This window comes from Fusarium phalaenopsidis, assembly GCF_050370095.1.
Source record: "Fusarium phalaenopsidis strain FUZ10S chromosome Unknown contig_32272, whole genome shotgun sequence".
In the NCBI taxonomy this organism is placed as follows: Eukaryota; Fungi; Ascomycota; class Sordariomycetes; order Hypocreales; family Nectriaceae; genus Fusarium; species Fusarium phalaenopsidis.
Genome location: NW_028145420.1, coordinates 246,493 through 269,091, shown reverse-complemented (window position 1 = coordinate 269,091; position 22,599 = coordinate 246,493). Strand labels below are relative to the sequence as shown.

The following is a 22,599-nucleotide window of genomic DNA, read 5'->3' as shown; positions in this document are numbered from 1 at the left end:
ACCAGGTCTTCGTCGTAAAGGCTTGCGTTGTTCTCGTGAAGACCGATGATATCAGCGGGTTGGGTGTTGACCCAGCGCACTACATGGTCCATGACCTGAATGCCATGACCTCGCCTTCCTCTCCTTTTTGATCCGCAATAAAGGCTGCACATCCCGGAAAACGAAGAGTAAGGTTCTGTTGAAGATGGCGGCAAAGACTGTCATAGGCTTCGCTTGTCAAGCGAGGTCAGAAATCCGGTTCGCCGTGTTGCCTTTGTGCTCGGTTTGCCAGTGGAAGGAACCGATGGAGTGGAGTTGCTATCGCCGCGCTACTGTCCTCCTTGGGATAAAAGACTTGGTATACATCTGCAGCATCATAGGTGTCGTTTTTTGAGACTGCAGGCGAGCATGGTCCAGTCTGAAATCTGAATGGACTCAGAGGCGGAGGCAGGAAGTGCCCTTAAAGTTTCAGTATCTGATAGAACGTATCGAACCAATACTGCTCGTGCAGGACGATGGTACACCCAAGTTAGCCACATATTATTCTAGGCAAGGCTTGATCCGAGACTGTCTGGGGTGGGAGAGGTGAATGAATAAATGGTAGGTCCATCACGGATGTCAAGGGTGAGTTACTCATCGTCCAATCTGTACCCTGCGATCCGATACCATTTTGAAATGTTGAATGTGGTTCTCCCCAGAGAGGTTACGACACCAGCGGGTAATGCGAGTCTCCACCGCTCGCTTCTCCACAGCGTGACGAGACGGCTGATGGGAAAGCGAGCTTCACTAATCAGGCACAGGATATCCAACATCCTTTTCTCGATACCCTTCTTGTTGACATTTTCTCGGCAGAAAATAGAGTGGGGTCCCGGTCAAAAGGCGGAGGCGAGCTGTAACCAGATCTGACCATGTGTATCGGGCAGGGTGAGATCGCGACGGTTGACATGAGCTTGATGTCAAGTTCGACTGGTAGAGTGTCTGTGTATAAGGATGAGTATTGTTTGTTATGTATGTATAGTAGTATATCAGGTAGAGAAGATCTGCGGATTGGGGGTGATTGAAGAGGGGTCACACCTTTGTCGTAAAATTCGCAAATCCACCACAAATCGCTCGAATCAGAATCCGTCTGTTTCACGTAGTCTTTCAGAGCCTCGATGCGATGCTGGCCGGCCAGAGCTCAGGTTTCTCGTCGCCGTTGAAGTCGGCCCAGTTTTTGAAGGATACCGCACATGCTGACGTCGGTCTTGGGCAGTGCTCTGATCAGCGTCTGGGATGGCGTCGATCATTTTTTGAACGGCGGCAGCACTGCAGGAGACCTGGACGTAGTGGCAGTGCTCGGCTCGACGTACGAGGCCGCCATTCTGAAAAGAAGCGACAAAGCTATAGGCGACGTGATTGCAGTCGAGGGGCCTGTTGTTGCCACGAGACCAGGCGGAATGGAGGAGATGGATGGGCAGCTCAGCGATGAGATGAGGGTTCAGGTTATTATATTGAATGGGAGTGTTAAGGTACAGGGGGTGGGGAAGGTGACTAATTAAAAGAAAGGAAGACGGGAGACGGGAGACGGGAGACGGGAGACTTCTGGGCTGCTAGTCAAGAATTAGATGTCGTCAAGAAGTGGCCAAAGGAGCATAGATGGTAGTCAGGGAGAACGAATGAGAAAGGTGGAGGAGAGATGGAGGCTTAGAGGTTTGAGGAGGGGAGGGTGCGCACGGACACCTAAACCCAGGTTTAGGTGGGGAGGGCGTCCAAAAATGGCAAGTTTACTGGTAGGCTTCTAAAATATTAGGGGCTCGTGGTATGGATAGCCCAAAGACGCATAACTTTTAACCCTAACCGGGACCGGTTCGGGGTGATCTTTGACTGCAATCTTATTTCTCTCCCTTTTTTTCTTCCCTTTTTTTTTCTTTCCTTTTTATATATTTTTACCTAATACACTCCTTTACCTCTTTAATAACCCTTTTTCTTTTTTTTCCTTTTTTACTTATTTTCTTAAATAATTATTTTTTTTTTTCTCTTAACTTATATTTTTTACTCCTTTAACCCCTAAAACCCTCTTACCTTTTTTTTAAATTACCTTTCCCTTATAATTAATCTTTCTTAATTACCTTTTACTCCTTTTTATCTTTTAACCTTAACTTTATATACCTTACTTTTCTTTTTTCTTTTATTAAACTTATTTACTCTTACTTATATATTTTATTATTTACCTTTTTTCTTTATTTTAATAATAATAATTCTTTTTTTTTTCTTTTAATTAATATATATTATAACCCTTATTTATCTTTTTATTTATTATTTCTTTTTTTTTTTTTTATTTCTTTTTTTTTTAATCTTTTTTATTATTATTATTATTATTTATATTTTTTATTTTTATTATATTCCTTAATTTTATTTATTTAATTTTTTTTTTTTTTCTTTTTTTTTATCTTTAATTTATTCTTTTCTTATAATCTCTTCTTTCTCTTTTCCTCTTTATTTATCTTAAATTTACTTTTTCTTTTTTTTTTCTCTTAATTCCTTTCTTTTTTTATTCTCTCTCCCTTAATCTTACTTTTTATTTCTTTTTTTTTTTCTTTACTTATATCTTTCTTTCTTATTCTTCTAACTCTTATTCTTATCTTTATTTTATCTTTTATTACTCTATTAATCTTAATAATATATAATCTCTTTTATTTTTATATTTTTTTTAATAAAAATAATTAAACCTTTTTATTTATTCTTATTTATTTATTTCTATTTTATAACCCTTTAATTTCTACTTATATATATCTATACTTTTATATTTCTTACCTTCTTAATTATTTCTTTTTTTTTATCTCTTATTTCTTTTTTAATCTTAACTTTTTTTAATTTCATTTCCCTTTCTATCTTTTTTATTTTTTCTTTATTTTTATTTTTAAATTAACCCTATTTATTACCCCTAACCTTTACTATAACTACTTAACCCTAACCCTAATCTTAATTACTACCCCTACCCTTTACTATAACTACTTAACCCTAACCCTTAACTTAATTACTTCCCCTAACCTTTACTATAACTAACCCTAACTCTTAACTTAACCTTTTATTTTACTACCCTTATATACTTCTTACCTTAATACTTAACTTAATTATATTACCTTTATTATTTACCCTCCTCTCTAATACTACTTATAATTATTTTTCCTTTTTTCCTTTTTTTTTTTTTTTTTTTTATTACTCTTACTTTCTATACCTATTTACTCTTATATTCTTTTTAAACCTTATTCTCCCTATATTAATTACTACTTACCCTTTTAATATTTATTAACCCCCTTTATATTCTTTTTTTTTTTATCGCTTTTAACTCCTTTTTTAACTTAAACCTTCCTTAATATATTTACCCTCTTATTTTATTCCTATATCTTATTAAATATATAAATATCTCCTCTTACTTTTCCTAATACTTTTTAACTTTATTTATATAATCTTTTTTCTTTTAATTTTATTTACTTTTTTAATTATTTTAATTACTATCCTTCTTATCTTAACTTAATGCGACTATAAAATGCCTATAAACTGCTTTATCTTATTTATATTTCTCCTTACTTATTATTTCTCTCCTTACTTTTTTTCGCCTTATCTTATATTCTAATTTCCTTTCCCTTAACTTAAACTTTATTTTCCTTTCTTATAATCCTATATAAAATATTAAAAACTCCTAATTATATTACCTTGCCTACTAACTTTATACTTTAACTCTATAAATAATACTTTTCTACCTTTCGCTAACCTCTATATTACCCCCCTACCCTCCTCTTATCCTTTTGCTCTTATACTCTCCTATGCCTAAACCTACCTAAACTATCTACTAACTCTACTAAACTCCTTATAATAAATACTTACCTTTCTTTTAAATTCTCCTCCTCTTATACTCTAAAACTATAAAATAAATTATATTAATCTTAAACTCTTTATATTTATATCTTTTACTTTACCTCTTAACCATTCTTACTTTCTCCTTTTCTTCCCCGCTCTTAACCCTACGTTAATAATTAACTACTAATAACTCGCTATGAAATAACCCCACCTTGCCTGCTTTCCTACCCTATACTTACTAACCTTTTTCTCCTTAATATAATCTCTTATCTTACTATCCTTTTAACCTTGCCCTTCTCTGCTTGCCTCTCTAACCCTTAACCGAACCTGATACTTGACTATGACTACGTCTACCTTGATGCTATCCTCGCCTTCCGGATACCTAACTCACTACTTAACCCTATATAAACCACTTAAAACTCTACTTTACTAACCTTCACTATATATATATATATATATATCCCTGTACCTAAACTATTTGCTCCTTCTTCGCCCCACTCTAATGCTCTCTTTTTATTTTACTTATTACTTTAACTAAACCTTCCTCTCTCCTCTCCCTGCTATTTTCCCCCTGCTTTACTATATCAAACCCAACTCAAAATAACATTCAAACCTCACACCTACTCCCCTACTAACCTATAACTCCTAATACTCTAATATCTACTTACTATTTATTTGCTCTATATCGTTTATCTTAAACCCCTTACCACTCCATCCCCTAACCCCCGTCCTAACTTAACCTACTCCTTACTTACCTCTAAAAACTACTCTCTTCTCTAACCCTAAAAACATAACCTTAACCCTAACGCTTCTAACCTGACGCTTCTAACCCTAACCCTTAAAAAACACTGCTAACCCTAACCTTAATGTTTGCTCCTGCCCCTAACCCTGATATCTAACCCTTGTTCCTCCTTTGTATGTCTTACTATATAACCACTCCACTACTCCTTTTCTTTTAATCTACCTGATTACTTGCTAACTCTATCCTGCCATATTTCCTCGATTACTTCCATCCACCTGATTGCTTGATTATATTGCTTGATTACACCGCCTCTCCCTGATTATATGCTTACCGTGCACTGTCTTGATGACTTGATTACCTCGTCTCCCCATGATTACCCGATTACCTCGCATCTCTTTGATTACTTGATTACCTCGTCTCCCCATGATTACCCGATTACCTCGCATCTCTTTGATTACTTGACCCTATTATACCCTCAATCTACTTGATTACCTTGCATATAACCCCACCCTAAACCCTGCCTAACCCTTAACCCATGCGTCTACACACAATCAATACACTATTATCATATTACTACTGCTCTGCCAATGCCTTCCTTATATTATGTCCATCCGTCCTCAAAATTATAATCCTTACCCTCTGTAACTTGCACCGTATTTTCCGTCTAACCCATTGCACCTATGATCGAAAACCTATCCTATATAACCATTCAACTCCACCTCACCTGCCAATGTGTTTTTCTTCTACGCCTATACATCTCTCTCTTTGCTTTACTCCCTTCACTCAACCCCGTTATATCTCTCAACCCATGCCTCGATTCGTTATACGCTGCTTCATTTTCCCTCTTAACCCTACCTACTCACTCAATCACACCAATATCACAAATCGAATGCGACTACAACCCACTAAAACTCACCTTTATACCTCGACCCCTTACGCCTCATCGCACCGCGGCTCAACCCATAAACCTCTCCTTCTTAACCATTCCTTCCCCAACTTCACTGCCTTTCTCCGCGAACAATTGCCACATCCCCGACCCTTTCTTCGCACACGCATCTATACCCTGCTCAACATCCTCCTCGTCACCATACCCTCCCTCCTTATACACAATGCAACACCTACTTTACTCGTCCAACTCCGCCTCCAAATCCGCCGCATCTTGCGCCTCCTTCATCATATTCAACTCTCGCCCCGTCTCTCTCTGCCGGATCAACCTCCTGCCTCTCTCATAATTCGCCTCCATCTCCGCCGCCCTCGCCATCTCCTCTTCGTATTCACCTTCTCCGTCGGCCCATGATCCATCCCTTCACCCATGCCTATATCTTCATCCTCAACGCCCGCTCGCTATAAATATCGCATTACTCTTCTTCTCCTACCTCACACCTTGCTCGCCTTACTTCTTCCTTTTACTTTACTTCCCCTCCTTACCTTCTTTTCTTTGCTTATCTCCCCTCTTATTATTATCTCACTTACCTCACCTCCTCCTCGCCCTCACGTACGGCAATGGCACTATCACGCTGCGCCTCTCTCTCAACTTCCCGCGCTTCGCCGCCATCGTTCTCTTCAATGTCGGCTTCACCCCTGCCGCCGCACCCTTTAACGTCGCCTTCTTCATCAATCCCATTATCCCCGACAACTGGACGCAACGCAATGGTTACTGGTCTTGTGGCTATGGACTCACTCTGAAATACAAATCAACGCCTGCGACTACTCTGCTTTGACTCTCTTGCGTGACTATTCTATGATGAATTGTGCATGTTATCCCTTGCCTCGGCTCTCTATGGCCGTATCTGGACCTCACTCCCCCCCTAACCTTCTTTGTAATCCCTCCCCCTAACCATATTCATACACTACTAACCCTAACCTTCTTCTCAATCCCTCCCCCTAACCATATTTATCTACTACTCCCCCTAACCTTCTTTTTAAACTATTACCTTACCTTTTTTCTTAAATTTACCTCTCTAATTATATCTATAATTACTCTTTTATATTCAATTTTTATTTATATTTAAATTTTCTTTTTTCTTTATATTATATATTTTATTTTCCTCTTTTTTTTTTCTTTCTTTCTTTATTTTATTATTTATATCCCTTTTTATCTTTTTTTTATTTGTATTATTTTATTATTTTTATTTTATCTTATCTATTTACCTTTCCTTTTTTATGTATTATTTTTCTTATATGTTTAATGCCTTAATATATACTTACTTTTACTTACCCTATATATATTACTTTATATTATTTTTCTCTCTCTCTTTTTTTCCCTTTCTCTTTTCCCTTCTCTATATTTTTCTCATCTTCTCTTTTCTCCTCCCTTTACTTCCTCCTTTTCTCTTATCTTCTTTCTTTTCCCTATATTAATACTCACAAACTCCCTTATATCTACCTCTATACCTACCCCTATATTAATCCGCTATAATCTCTCTTACTACCTACTATCCCTTATATCTATTATATATCTTCTTTTACCTTATTTATAATTTACTCCTATACCTAACCTATATTCCTCTTATTATCTCTATTCTTATTTATAATTTACTAATAAATATAATCTATATTCCTCTTCTTATCTCTATATATACTTCTTCCTTCTATCCCTCTATTTACCTCCCTGCTCTATCCATAACTTCTCTATCCGCGTAACCACCTGACATAACCGACTCGCCTGTATCCCTCCACCTGCCTTTCCACCCCATTCGACTAACTCCCCCAACCACCTATACATCCTATCCATCTGCTTATCATCTAACCTCTCTATCCTCTCCCCCCATCATCTGCCCCACCTGCCCTAACCACCATCCATCGTCGCGTATAATCTGCATAACCACCATCTGAAATAATACCCCTTTATACTGACATCTCCTTCCTCTCACCCTCCTAAATAACCTCCCGTCGTCGCTCGCTGCCTCCCACTGCGCGCATATCGCCTGCGGTAACCCACATTCGAAACATGCCGAATATGCCGCCAACCGCTTCTTCGTCATCATCTCCTCCTCCGTCACCTCCACCCCTGCCTTCATCCTCTCCCACCTCTCTGTTCCCCTTTCCGGACATGCCGCCATGTCGTGATATACATCGGATAAACCCTCTACCCTGCATACGCCACAACATCCCACCCACTCCGACAACATGTCCTCAAATATGCCTACCTCCCCGGCCTCCTCCATGGCCTGTAACCTCCGCTCCGCTTTGACCTGTCGTGTTAACCGCTGACTCCCCTGATAATCCGCCTCTATTGCGGCCTCTGCTGCCTCCTCTTCCTCCTCTGCTTCTCCCCTATCTCTCGATATATCGTCATCCTTCTCTGCTAACCCCGGTTTTCCCCACTGGCCTGCCGCCCCTGACATATATCGCATATCTCCTCTCCTTCCGTACACCCGAATCGATCGATATTACCATCCATCTCTCGATCTAATACCTCTCGCCGACAATACTTACCGCCGGCAAACTCGATCACATCTCTATCCCGCCCCACTCATCCTGTTGCCCCGCCTGCTCCTGCCCCGACCCTGCTTCGGTCTGCTGTGTCAACCATGACCGCCGGATGACCACCACCGACTCGCTCTTCCGCCCATCTCGCCCCCCTCGCCCGCTCTCCTGCACCAAACTGACCAACGCCCGCGGAATCCCCGCGTGGACCACCAACCGGACATTCGGATCATCTATCCCCATCCCCAATGCATTCGTCGCCGCTATCCATCCCGCTTCACCCCCGTGCTCCTCATCCACTCTCCAACCCGCCGCGCCTTCTCGGCCGCGTTGCTAACCCCTCGCCAATATGCCACACATCCCAATCTGTTGGCAATTCCCTGTACCCTCTTGATTGTGCCGCCGTATATGATCACCTTGCCCTCCTCGTGTTCGGCCGTCCATGTCCGCACAATATCGCATACTCGATCGACTACTGCGTCGTCCTCCTCCTCCCCTTCCTCCTCGCCCTCTCCGTTGACGATATGCCTCTCTGCCTTTATTATCCTCCTCTTCCGACCCGTATTTGCTGCTGCCTGCCCGCTACTGCTTCCATCCTCGTCCTCGACCACGTTGACCCTATATTGTATATTCGGCCGCGTTGTCGGCTCGCGAAACTATCCGCACCCGTTCCGCTATAAACCGCAACTCTTTGAAAAATGCCCTCTCCTGCGTCGGCTTCAACGTCGCCGTCAAACACACCACTGGCACCCCGAAATCCTGCAACGTCTCACCTAACCGCCCCATCTGCGGCCGGAACGTCTTGCTGTAACCCAATACCGTGTGGCACTCGTCCACCACCACCCGGTCAATTTCTGCTGCCCGTGCATGCGCTCGACGAATGTCCGGAACCCCTTGCTGACCGCTGACTCCGGCGTGACGAATACCAACGACGCCGCCCGCTGCACCCCCCGGCTCTTCCATGTGTATGCATCGATCCCCATCTTTGCACACCGTCCCGCCATGTCGTCCTGCAACGCAACCAACGGCGTCACAACCACCGTCACCCCGTCCGGCGTGCAATATGCCGGCAACATAAACGTTAAACTCTTGCCGCCTCCCGTCGGCGTTACCTGCACGATCGGCCACTCCCCGCGTGCCACCGCCCGGATCACCGGCTCCTGCAATCCCCTAAACTCGGCCGCCGGTCCCATCATCTGCTTTAACTGCCCCCGCATGTCGGTCCGGTGCAACCGGCCGAACCGCCTCCGCCGCATCTCCTCCCGTTCGTCGTCAAATCCGGCCCGGACCCGCTTACTTCCCAATCGTTCCGTCCGGTCCTCCGCCCCGAACCCAAAAAACCGGTGCCACTGCATGCTGACCTTGCGGAACTGCTCACGGCTGCGCATCGTGCCCAACTCGCCCTGCCCGAATAACCGTGCGTATATTAACCCGGCGATGTGCGACCCGTGCCCGGCCTGTAAATCGTGGATGCTATCCACCAAATTGCCGTCCCCGTCCTCCTCATCCTCATCATCATCCGTTCCGAATACCTTGTTGAAATACCGGTTGCTGATGCCGATTGCGATTTGCCGCCATGCGCTGATGTTTAATCTTTGTCCGGAAAACTGCGTGCTGTACCGCTGTAACGCCCGCCGCACCCGGTCGCTCGTCCACTTCCTCTCCCGAAACCATTCCATAAACGCCGTCTCCTCCTCCCTCTCCTGGGACTCATCCTCGACTTTTTCCGCCCTTACCTTGCTGAACCCTCCTTTTCCTTCCTTGCCTCCATGCTCGCTGACCACTTCGTCGGCCCAAAAAAATGCGCTCCGCCGCCACTTCTGCTTCATCCTACCTTGCACGGCCTGCCAAAACGGTAAAACCAACCACATATACCACACCAATAACTCGCCCACCTCGCGCGGCAAATACCGGTGGATGATCTTGGTGTTGCCTGTCTTGCGGAATCCCTTGTGGTACATCGTCACGAAACATACCATCCCTTCGTGTATGAATATGTTCCTTACCCCGCCGTTGGCTGTGTTCCACATCCGCAACCCCAAAATCTCGGTCGCCCTCGCCGGTTGGCCCCCTAACATATGCATCAACACGAACATCTGCTCCCGGAACTGCTCCATCGCCCGCCCGTACGCCCGCACTGCCTTCTCCTTATACGGGCACTGCTCATCCAACGGCTCCGCCATCCACGCCTTGAACCGCGCCGGCGATGCTGCGATCTGCTGCCTGACCCAACCCTCCCCGGCCTTGATCCACGCTTGATTATCCTCGTCCCTTATGAATGAATGCTCCAATGCGCTCTCGCCGTGTCGGTCCTCGATCTGTGACCACGGTATCCGCGGCAATGTCGCTTCGTCGTCATCGTCCATGACCCGCACTTGCGTCTCCTTTTTCAACATCTTCCTCTTTCTCTTCTCTTCTCCCTCTTCAACCTCGACCTTACCTATCGCCAACCGCACCAATGTCCGCCGCGCTTCCATCACCAAACTGTGCAACATATCGGATAATTCCCCCATGCCTAACCGGACTTGCCCGTGAATGATCCTATCACCCCGCCAATCGATCGTCTCGCTACCCGGTGTCGTGAACCGGATCCGCATTCCGTATGTCCGCGTGTTGATGATCCAATTCATCGGCGTCGGATCGGTATCCTCTCCCTCCGGAACCCGCGTCATGAACCGCCGTACCTTGTGCCGCACGATCCGGAACAACCCTTCGGCCTGCTCCTCGGCCTCTCGGGCGCTCATATACTGCCGCAACTGCATCTTCTGCCCATGACGCTCTAATATGGACTGGTATAACACCAAATACCGCGCCACCTTGATGACGGCCGAATATATCGGCGTGTAATTCGTCACCGATACCCACCCGCCGCTTTCCCGGTCTATACCCATGACGGCCAACGCGCTGATGATGATGCTCTCGTAATGGTTGCCATTCTTGAACGGGTGATCCAAAAACTGCACGACCGCATCTAAACAACTGCGCTGTAACCGCTCCGGCGTGTACCGGCCGTTCCTATCGGCTCCGGTGACGACCTGCGTGACGCCCTTGTCGAATATCTTCCACAATTCTTCCTGTCTGATCGTCATGCGATATGGCGGCCGCGGGCATGGGGACGAACCACCTTCATCGCTGATATCCTCACTGCTGTCGTCGCTACTGCCGTCACTGTTGTCCTCACTGCTGCTGCCGTCCTCGTTATGAACCTTCCACGACTCCAACCGCTTCCAAATCGATATCAATGTTCTCCACCACGCCTTGTACCTCTCCCACGCATCTGGCTCCATTATTCCCTGGAATGGCTTATCTGTCGTGATATGCGCCTCCTTGCGCTCAATCTCAAACAACTCGGCCGTGCCGGGATAACACTGGCTCGCGGCGGCATATGCCTCGTCTAACACGCGCTCGAATATCTCCCACATCCGCTGCAACACCGGCTCGTTGTCGCCGATTGGCTGCAACACGGCCCGCAACTGATCACGCTCGATGCCATCCAAATGGCGCGCCCAACCGCTTCGGCTCAACCATGTCTCGGCCTCCCACTTGTCGTTGGCGTCCTGGATCCTCGCCTTGGCCTCACTCTCGAAATTCGCCTCGTCCTCCTGTTGAATGCGGTTCAAAAACGCGGCCCTCCTCTCGGATTCATCTGCTTCTTGCCGGCCAATCCGGCCAATCTGGTCGCCTCCTCCGTCACGCTCGACCTCAAACCAACCGCTGGCCACACGCGATGGGAAAAACCGCTGGCAACGAACGCCTGTCCTCCATGGAATGGCTTGCTCCTGGTCTATCGCCCCCTTGTTGCATCGGCCGCGTTTCCGTGGATTGATCCATTGATGACGTTCCCGGTAATGCTTCTTGATGCGGCGCTCCTCTCGAACCACATACTGGCAACTCTGGCATGCTAACCCATCCTCTTTTGGCTCTGTGATGATGGGAACACGGGATATCATCGGTGGCGGCGGCGTCCACTCGCGCAACTCCTTCTGATTTCGTATGACGCCTGGTTTCGCCCCGATGGCACGGCTGATCCGTTTCGCCCTCTTCTTTGACACGATGGCACCGTGCTGATTTGTTAAATGACTCAATACTTCCTCGGCCACGCATGCATACTTGCAAACCCTACATATGGGGAATGGGTACTCGGGTAAATAAACAAACGGCTCTATCGCCTCGGCCATCTTGTCGCCGTGCTGGGTGTGAAATGAACTGCACTGCGGAATAAACCATATAAATAAAATAATGCCGGGTTAACTTCTGAACCCCGGATATCGCTATGAATTTAAATATTTCTACCTTATTGCTTTCTTTTTCTTCCTCTACCCCTTAACCTTGCGTGATAACCCTGACTTTTATGGGTTACGGCACGCCACCACCTGAACTTACTCTCAAAACGCTTGCTTACCTACGCCAACCCCGGCAAATATGACCCGCTTTCAACCTCATCAATCCGGGTTGCTCAAAACTTCAACTTGACCGCACAATCGCAAAACTGGGCTGATAATTATGTCAATAATCATGCGGGATCGCTAATGACTTGCCTATTGATACATACCTATATTATATATTTTTTCGGATGGGAACCTAATTGAACTCTACCCCCGGTTTTTAAATGAACTCTACCCCCTGTCTTCAATAGCGCGTTTTCAGTTTGTATGGGATTTTAAATGAACTCTACCTTGAGTTCATTTCTGAATTGCTGTTAGTTATCTAACTTAATAACACTAGTAATTATTTAACTTAATATCTTATTATCTTATTACTTTTATTAACTTCTCTAATACCTTTCTTTTTTATTACTTATTTTTTTCTAATATACCTTTTCTCTTTTTATCTCTCTCTCTCTATATATATATATATTTCTTTCTAGCTTCTTTTCTTTTTTATATTATTAATCCTAACCCTAATCTTTAACCCTCTGCTTTTACCCCTAACCTTAACCCTTATGCTACCGCACCCCTGCCGGGAGCTAATTCTACGGGTTCGGGGGGGCTTTCTTACTATCTTCTTTTTTTTTTTTATATTATTTTAATATTACCCTTTTACTTACCTTACTCTTATTTTAATTTATATCTTTTACTCTTATCCCCTTACTCTATACTATATATTTTCCTTAACTCTCCTTTTCTTTTTAAATTTATTACTATTTTTTTATATATAAAAATTACTAATAATAATAAGTATTTCTAATATAATAATTCTCTCTCTTTACTCTTTAATTAACCTTATTATCTTTATTTTCTTTATTTTATTTTTATTATTAAATTATTTTCTTTTTCTTTTTTTCTTATTAACCTTATTTACTCTTTTTATATTCTTTTTCTTTTCCTTTATTTATATATATATATATATATTACTTATTATTATATCTAACCCTAGTTCTTAATCTTATCCCTATACTTACTCTTAATCCTAATCTTACCCTTATTACTACTCCTAACCTTATATTCACTCTTACTCCTAATCTTACCCTTATTACTACTCCTAACCTTATATTTACTCTTACTCCTAATCTTATCCTTAACCCTAACCCTAACCCTCGTGCTACCGCACCCCTGCCGGGAGCTAATTCCACGGGTTCGGGGGGCCTTTTATTTCTATTACCTTCCTTACTATTAACCCTAACCCTCTCTTCTTACTCTTAACCCTAACCCTCTCTTCTTACTATTAACCCTAACCCTCTCTTCTTACTCTTAACCCTAACCCTAACCCTCGTGCTGCCATACCCCTGCCGGGAGCTAATTCCACGGGTTCGGGGGGCCTTTTATTTCTATTACCTTCCTTACTATTAACCCTAACCCTCTCTTCTTACTCTTAACCCTAACCCTCTCTTCTTACTCTTAACCCTAACCCTAACCCTCGTGCTGCCGCACCCCTGCCGGGAGCTAATTCCACGGGTTCGGGGGGCCTTTTATTTCTATTACCTTCCTTACTATTAACCCTAACCCTCTCTTCTTACTCTTAACCCTAACCCTCTCTTCTTACTCTTAACCCTAACCCTAACCCTCGTGCTGCCGCACCCCTGCCGGGAGCTAATTCCACGGGTTCGGGGGGGTATTTTATTTCTTTTATCCTTTTATTTATATTATATATTTTCTACCTAATTCTCTTTTCTCTTATATATCTATCACCCTAGCCCTAAACTTATCTATGCCCCTTATATTTCCCCTAACCTCTCTTTACCCTATTTATTATTTATTAAAACTACCCGCTTATTATAGCATTCTCTTATACTAATAGCATAATATAAATCTAGCATAATCCTCGCCTTCTTAAATCGCGCCTAATTCATATTATGCTATTTCTCTATCTGCCTCGCCGTCTTTATGCCTACCTAAAACCAATATTTGCCGCCCTTATATACCTCCCAAATAATTTCCTCCCATAATGCATGTGCATTAGTTCCCTTCATCCCATGAAACCGTCGCTCTACCCCTAACCAGCGATAAAAACCCTCCGAGCTGCTCACGGTAACCCCGAGCTGCCTCTTCGCAATATCCCTAACTCGTCGACTCCACAAACACATTAGCACCACCGGTAATAGCTTATCCTTATATCCACAGCCGCCCTCCTCTTCTCGCGTGTCTTCACACCAATCTAGCGGAAGTTTACACGTAAAGCAGCACGATAGCTCCTTGAACCGGATCCTCCTCCGCACAGCATCATACTCCTCGCCCGCTACTCTATCACACCAGTCACCGTCTCGCCCGTGCCGCTGTTCGTCTGGCATGATCCCTAGCTCCGATGCCTTATAATAACGCCGGATATGACACACTGGACACTCGCCCGCGACTTCGTCTAGCCACCGGAGCAGCGTCCTGATCCGCATGCCCTCCTCGGTGCCGAATGCCTTCCAAACCTCTCGCCCCTTACCCCCGTCGTCCTTGTGGCTACTCTCCGCATCCTCTTCTGCCTCGCCCTCGCTCTGACTCTCACCCTCGCCGTCACTGGTCAGTCTTGACGCTTCACATTGATCGCAAAGCTCCGCCCCGACTATATCCTTGCACCTTTCGCCCGCAACCCCATCCATGAACGCCGCGATGACGGCCCTTCGGCATCCTGGAGTCGATGTAAACGCCTCCATCTGTCCATGATTAATGTCATCCACGAAGCTGCGATGTCGATCCTCCCGCTGCGGCCGTCCATCATGCACAATGATCGACTTGACCACTTCCCCTGCCCGCCGCCCTCCTCGACCCGTCTGCTGCACAAAGTCCACCAAGCCGTACGGCTGTTCCATGTGGACCACTGCAATAATCCCTTCGATATCAATCCCTGTCCCCAAACCAGTCGTTGCCACAATCCACCGGCTTATCCGACCCTCGATCCACGCCGTCCGCGCCTCATAGCGGTCCTTTTCATCCATACCGCTATGATGAAACCCACAGCCAATCTCCTCAGCCATAGCTTCGCATTGCCCCTTTGACCGGCAGTATATCACCCCCTTCTGACTGCCAGTCATATGTTCGTCGAGCTCCTGTATAATATCAATGGTATGCCTTTCAATGGCCCCGCGCCCGGGCTTGACTTGATCAACCCGATACCGACAGTTCAACTTCGTCGTCCGATCCCGTACTATCACTGCGGATTGAGCCAGCATCTCCCTGCGGAACCACTCCTCGAGCACGACCGGAAGCGTTGCAGTTAGCAATACTATCGGGCAGCCGTACCGGTGTAAGCTTTGTAGCTCACCTAGCTTGGCGCGATACCCGATATCCATGATGACTGTATGACACTCATCGACGAATATTCGCTGCAGCAAGCCTGCACATAGTAACCCGTCTGCATATCCTGAAAATTCAGCACTGGAAACGACGTCTGCGCTGACGACCACCAGCCGTGCTGCCCGCGGTACGCCCTCTCGCCCGGCATGCAGTGACGACCTGAACCGGGTACAATCGACGCCCATGGCCGTTGCTCGCGTGACCAAGTCATCCATGAGCGCCACGAACGGCACCACCACGATGCTCGTCCCTGTCTCCCGCATCACTGCCGGCAGCATGAACAATATGCTCTTTCCAGCCCCCGTCGGTAGCACGTTGATCGCTGTCTGACCCGTCTTCAACGACATGATCAATTGCATGCTCTCGGCTTGCTTATCAGACCGCCAAGTCGCCTCCGGTCCCAGTAGCGTTCGCAACCCATCGGCCATGTCCTCCTCCACGTCTCGTCCCGCTTTGCCAGTCTTTGCCCGCTTACGCCTAGTCGTCTGAGCCGAGCCGTCAGTACCCTGTTGCCCCTCCGCTTGATGCTTGCCCTTGCCCTTGCCCTTGCCCTTGCCCTTGCGCTTCGGCCCCTTCTCTTCTGCACTCTCCCCCTCTAGAAACTGATGCCATAGCTTGCTGATCTCCTTGAACGTTGCAATCATTTCCGGCTGCAGCTTCCCGGGGAAGCCAATATGTACGGCATAATGCTGCCTCGCGATCCGTGTCCCATGCGTTGACTGCAAATCCCAAACAATATTCCAGCTTCCTCCACAGTCAACCGGCTCGCCTGTCGTCGGATCGATATCGACGTTGTCATCCTCGTCCTCATCCTCTATTCGGCTCTCAAGCTGCTTCGCGACTAGCCCTCGGATTCGTCGTCCCATCTCGATCGCGATCGGCCGGTATCGTCCCACCCCGATTCTCGCCCCCGTGCCTGCCTGCATCACTCGCGCCAGCTGTCTGCTGAGCCGGTCGGTATCCCACACCCGCGAGCTGCCATCTCTCCACATGAATTCCAGCTGCTCTCCGCGCGGCTCGGCTAGCTTACACTTCCGCCGTAGCACCCGTTCAGCCGGTATTAACCACGTTATATATCCAACTATCATACGCCCAATCAGCTCGGGGACGAACCGTGCCACCTTGCGGGCGTTGTCGCGGATCGCCTTCATCTTGTCTCGGTCTGTGACAATCATGACCTGCCCGTCTGTCACGAAGATGTTCCGTATGAGCTGCCACGAGTCGCAGTGCCGCAGCGTTGTCACCTCTGGACCCCGACCCGGAAGTCCGCCCCATGTGTGCACGAGCACTATAAGCACCTCACGAAGTAGTCGTAAGTCTCGAAGCCACTTCTTGACTCCACGTCGCTTCCAACGGTTTCGTGCTGAGTCCCAAATCGACGGTTCCATCAGCCTCATCGCCTTAGCCGGCCCGGGTTCTAGCCAATCATTCTTCGGGTTTGTCGCGAACGACTGGCCTGCCCCTAGCCGTACCATGCTGTCAGCAATCCTATCCATATTGATCTTTTGGCTGACCTTCTCCCACGTCCCTCCAAACAGTCGATCCAGCAACTTCTGCGCTTCAACGACCTGACCACGGAGCGTACGAGTGAAATCGTCGACCATGATCCGCTCGCCGTTATGGAACAACGCCTCTCCGTTCTCGGCCCAGCGTATCGACGGCTGCCCGCCCATTTTCTTGCGCCAGCCTTTCCCATATGCCATCCACCCAATGATCGTGCTGACGACGGTGTGAGTGCCAACACACATCCATGTAGCATGCTGATCCCGAAATGCAAGCACTGCCTCTGCCCCGAGCTCATCTTGATCCCGGGGCTGGTTCTCAAACATCGCCTCTAAAAAAAACAGCCGAGCCCACCACAGCACGGCTGCCAGCATGCCGGTGTATAAGTGCGGCTCTGTGTAACCAAGCGGGCGTGGTCGGATGCCCAGTGCTGCACAAAAGCATAGCAGCGGGTTCGTATATGCATTGCCTCCGACATGAGCTTTGATCGAAGCAACAATAAATAAATAAACAGCCCTGTCGAGCGCTCCATGCTGCTGAGCAGTTATGCCCTCGTCATCCGTTGCCTCGTCGTCGTCCTCGTCGTCGTCATCACTCTCATCCTCCCTGTCTCTACCACTGCAGAAGCCGCTATCATGACTGCTGGGAAATCCATCGCCCTCGAGCTCATCTACTATATCACATAGCAAGCTCCACTGGTCGTCCGTAAAGCGAATAGCCCACCGCTTAAACGCCTCTTCACGTCCGATGCGATATGCTCGCCAGCAAAAGCTCAAGTACCGATGACCAACGGACCGATACTTGCTCATCGATGCCTCTTTGCCTTTTCGTCCAAACGGCATTCCACTCGGACTTGTTGCCGTTATGCTGGCGAGCCATTGAAGCGTCTCTGTCGGCACGCTATCAAGTCGCCAGCAGCAGCGGTCGACCTCGCGATCGAAGCTTTGCCCGAGCCGCTGCAGTAGTTGTCGTTCCCGGACCGCTTGCTCGTCTTCTGGCCGGACTCGCCCAGCTGTCACCGCCTTCGCCCTTATCCACTCGGCTGCTTCAGAAACATCAAGCAAATCCCGGGAGTCAAAGTGCCTCACCCAGCCCAGTCTCTTCACCCATGCCGAATCCCGGTCCATGTCCTCTTCTAAGTCGCCCTTTCGGAGCCGCATAGCATCTTCTGCTTTTAGCTCGGCCTGGCTATCGGCAATGATCTTTTCCATGGCGCTGTCTCTCGTTATGCCGGTACCATCTGACGCATTATCAATATCGTTATGGTCTCGAACGATCCAGTACCGCGCATGCTTTCTACGCATCCAAGTTTGCAATCGAACTTCAGTCCATCGATTCTCTGCGGCCTCATGCCCTGTCTCCCTCCAGTGACGGGTGATGTTATCGCGTGCCGTTGTGAGATACCTGCATGCGGCGCAGCTATAACCATGTAGCACGTCAAGCGGTTCAATTGCCGCACTACCGTCAGCCGGCAGTTGACTGAGCTTTGGATCGGCCAAATCCATAGTACTGTAGTAGTCCTTGATGTCCTTTAGCGTCTGTCCTGTTATTTGATGCTCGTGCCGGAAATGCGACTCGATACCAGCACCGGGCCGAACTGCTGCTCTGCAATCACAGCAGATAAGCATCCGGTGCTCCTCATTGAGTTGGGCAATGTCGTCCATGCTCTACTGTGTTGGCTTTAGCTAATAACTAAAGCTTTTAATGGAACGAGTTGAAAATACCGTCATGGAGTCCTTTTTGACTATGAACCCCTTTCCTCTGTAACCCTAACCCCAACTGGCTGCTAGCTAACCCCAACCCTGGTGTTGGGAAATTTTGGACCAATCAGCGACTCGATCCAACTCCAAGCGATATTACTCCAAAGCACAGACGGCAAAACACGATTTGTATGGGCGATTTTACTTAAATCGCCGGAGAATAATACCTAGAAACTGATGCCATAGCTTGCTGATCTCCTTGAACGTTGCAATCATTTCCGGCTGCAGCTTCCCGGGGAAGCCAATATGTACGGCATAATGCTGCCTCGCGATCCGTGTCCCATGCGTTGACTGCAAATCCCAAACAATATTCTAGCTTCCTCCACAGTCAACCGGCTCGCCTGTCGTCGGATCGATATCGACGTTGTTATCCTCGTCCTCATCCTCTATTCGGCTCTCAAGCTGCTTCGCGACTAGCCCTCGGATTCGTCGTCCCATCTCGATCGCGATCGGCCGGTATCGTCCCACCCCGATTCTCGCCCCCGTGCCTGCCTGCATCACTCGCGCCAGCTGTCTGCTGAGCCGGTCGGTATCCCACACCCGCGAGCTGCCATCTCTCCACATGAATTCCAGCTGCTCTCCGCGCGGCTCGGCTAGCTTACACTTCCGCCGTAGCACCCGTTCAGCCGGTATTAACCACGTTATATATCCAACTATCATACGCCCAATCAGCTCGGGGACGAACCGTGCCACCTTGCGGGCGTTGTCGCGGATCGCCTTCATCTTGTCTCGGTCTGTGACAATCATGACCTGCCCGTCTGTCACGAAGATGTTCCGTATGAGCTGCCACGAGTCGCAGTGCCGCAGCGTTGTCACCTCTGGACCCCGACCCGGGAGTCCGCCCCATGTGTGCACGAGCACTATAAGCACCTCACGAAGTAGTCGTAAGTCTCGAAGCCACTTCTTGACTCCACGTCGCTTCCAACGGTTTCGTGCTGAGTCCCAAATCGACGGTTCCATCAGCCTCATCGCCTTAGCCGGCCCGGGTTCTAGCCAATCATTCTTCGGGTTTGTCGCGAACGACTGGCCTGCCCCTAGCCGTACCATGCTGTCAGCAATCCTGTCCATATTGATCTTTTGGCTGACCTTCTCCCACGTCCCTCCAAATAGTCGATCCAGTAACTTCTGCGCTTCAATGACCTGACCACGGAGCGTACGAGTGAAATCGTCGACCATGATCCGCTCGCCGTTATGGAACAACGCCTCTCCGTTCTCGGCCCAGCGTATCGACGGCTGCCCGCCCATTTTCTTGCGCCAGCCTTTCCCATATGCCATCCACCCAATGATCGTGCTGACGACGGTGTGAGTGCCAACACACATCCATGTAGCATGCTGATCCCGAAATGCAAGCACTGCCTCTGCCCCGAGCTCATCTTGATCCCGGGGCTGGTTCTCAAACATCGCCTCTAAAAAAAACAGCCGAGCCCACCACAGCACGGCTGCCAGCATGCCGGTGTATAAGTGCGGCTCTGTGTAACCAAGCGGGCGTGGTCGGATGCCCAGTGCTGCACAAAAGCATAGCAGCGGGTTCGTATATGCATTGCCTCCGACATGAGCTTTGATCGAAGCAACAATAAATAAATAAACAGCCCTGTCGAGCGCTCCATGCTGCTGAGCAGTTATGCCCTCGTCATCCGTTGCCTCGTCGTCGTCGTCGTCGTCGTCGTCATCACTCTCATCCTCCCTGTCTCTACCACTGCAGAAGCCGCTATCATGACTGCTGGGAAATCCATCGCCCTCGAGCTCGTCTACTATATCACATAGCAAGCTCCACTGGTCGTCCGTAAAGCGAATAGCCCACCGCTTAAACGCCTCTTCACGTCCGATGCGATATGCTCGCCAGCAAAAGCTCAAGTACCGATGACCAACGGACCGATACTTGCTCATCGATGCCTCTTTGCCTTTTCGTCCAAACGGCATTCCACTCGGACTTGTTGCCGTTATGCTAGCGAGCCATTGAAGCGTCTCTATCGGCACGCTATCAAGTCGCCAGCAGCAGCGGTCGACCTCGCGATCGAAGCTTTGCCCGAGCCGCTGTAGTAGTTGTCGTTCCCGGACCGCTTGCTCGTCTTCTGGCCGGACTCGCCCAGCTATCACCGCCTTCGCCCTTATCCACTCGGCTGCTTCAGAAACATCAAGCAAATCCCGGGAGTCAAAGTGCCTCACCCAGCCCAGTCTCTTCACCCATGCCGAATCCCGGTCCATGTCCTCTTCTAAGTCGCCCTTTCGGAGCCGCATAGCATCTTCTGCTTTTAGCTCGGCCTGGCTATCGGCAATGATCTTTTCCATGGCGCTGTCTCTCGTTATGCCGGTACCATCTGACGCATTATCAATATCGTTATGGTCTCGAACGATCCAGTACCGCGCATGCTTTCTACGCATCCAAGTTTGCAATCGAACTTCAGTCCATCGATTCTCTGCGGCCTCATGCCCTGTCTCCCTCCAGTGACGGGTGATATTATCGCGTGCCGTTGTGAGATACCTGCATGCGGCGCAGCTATAACCATGTAGCACGTCAAGCGGTTCAATTGCCGCACTACCGTCAGCCGGCAGTTGACTGAGCTTTGGATCGGCCAAATCCATAGTACTGTAGTAGTCCTTGATGTCCTTTAGCGTCTGTCCTGTTATTTGATGCTCGTGCCGGAAATGCGACTCGATACCAGCACCGGGCCGAACTGCTGCTCTGCAATCACAGCAGATAAGCATCCGGTGCTCCTCATTGAGTTGGGCAATGTCGTCCATGCTCTACTGTGTTAGCTTTAGCTAATAACTAAAGCTTTTAATGGAACGAGTTAAAAATACCGTCATGGAGTCCTTTTTGACTATGAACCCCTTTCCTCTGTAACCCTAACCCCAACTGGCTGCTAGCTAACCCCAACCCTGGTGTTGGGAAATTTTGGACCAATCAGCGACTCGATCCAACTCCAAGCGATATTACTCCAAAGCACAGACGGCAAAACACGATTTGTATGGGCGATTTTACTTAAATCGCCGGAGAATAATACCTAGGGTGCGAATATATTGGTCCTTGGTTATGGATGAATGAATTATTATTTATTTGGTGTGAATATGTTTATTATTAATATTGAACTTGCTTTTGCTGGTTGCTATGGCACTAAACTCTATATGATGCTCTGCTCTCTGTTATCTGCTCTATGGCTATATGTGACCTAACTAATTACGTATTATGGATTATATCTTGGTTGATTGCTTATTTTTTCGTACTGGCTCCTGGCTAAATGGCTCTCTATCGTATATCTCTCGGTCATATCCCTCTTTCGCATATCTCTCGGTCGAATGCCGCTTTATATGATATCTCTTGGTTGTATACCCCCTTGGTGGCATATCGTCTGTAAAAACCCTCTACCCCTCTCTTATCTTCCTTTCTTTTTCTTCTCCCCTCTATCATTCTCTCGCCTATAACTACTTGGCCTAACCGTAATCGACCACATCCGTCATCTATACTCTGCATTGCAACTATTACCTCTCCTCCTCTTAACCCTCGAATCGCTAACCGGGTATTTCTTTTGATATCCCACTCGGCCACTCGCGCTAACTATCCCTGGAACTGTTGGCTGCTATGCCTCTGCTGCTTCCCATCGGCCCCCTCACGCTGGTCGCCACC

The 22,599-nt window shown here is 47.7% G+C and overlaps 3 protein-coding genes across 3 annotated transcripts; all 3 read right to left on the bottom strand.

The window, feature by feature from the left end:
* Window positions 1-10,426: 10,426 nt before the first annotated feature.
* On the bottom strand, window positions 10,427-12,168 carry LRP88_00112 (uncharacterized protein; the record flags this gene model as incomplete). Its single annotated transcript, XM_083236832.1, has 3 exons — window positions 10,427-10,474; window positions 10,675-12,054; window positions 12,109-12,168. The coding sequence occupies 3 exons, from the start codon at window positions 12,166-12,168 to the stop codon at window positions 10,427-10,429; spliced, it is 1,488 nt and encodes a 495-aa protein (XP_083107449.1).
* Window positions 12,169-15,640: 3,472 nt separating this feature from the next.
* Window positions 15,641-18,878, bottom strand: LRP88_00111 (uncharacterized protein; the record flags this gene model as incomplete). Its single annotated transcript, XM_083236831.1, has 2 exons — window positions 15,641-15,679; window positions 15,891-18,878. 2 exons carry the CDS (start codon window positions 18,876-18,878, stop codon window positions 15,641-15,643), a joined length of 3,027 nt encoding a protein of 1,008 aa, XP_083107448.1.
* Window positions 18,879-19,286: 408 nt separating this feature from the next.
* Window positions 19,287-21,263, bottom strand: LRP88_00110 (uncharacterized protein; the record flags this gene model as incomplete). Its single annotated transcript, XM_083236830.1, has 1 exon — window positions 19,287-21,263. The coding sequence occupies one exon, from the start codon at window positions 21,261-21,263 to the stop codon at window positions 19,287-19,289; it is 1,977 nt and encodes a 658-aa protein (XP_083107447.1).
* Window positions 21,264-22,599: the final 1,336 nt, after the last annotated feature.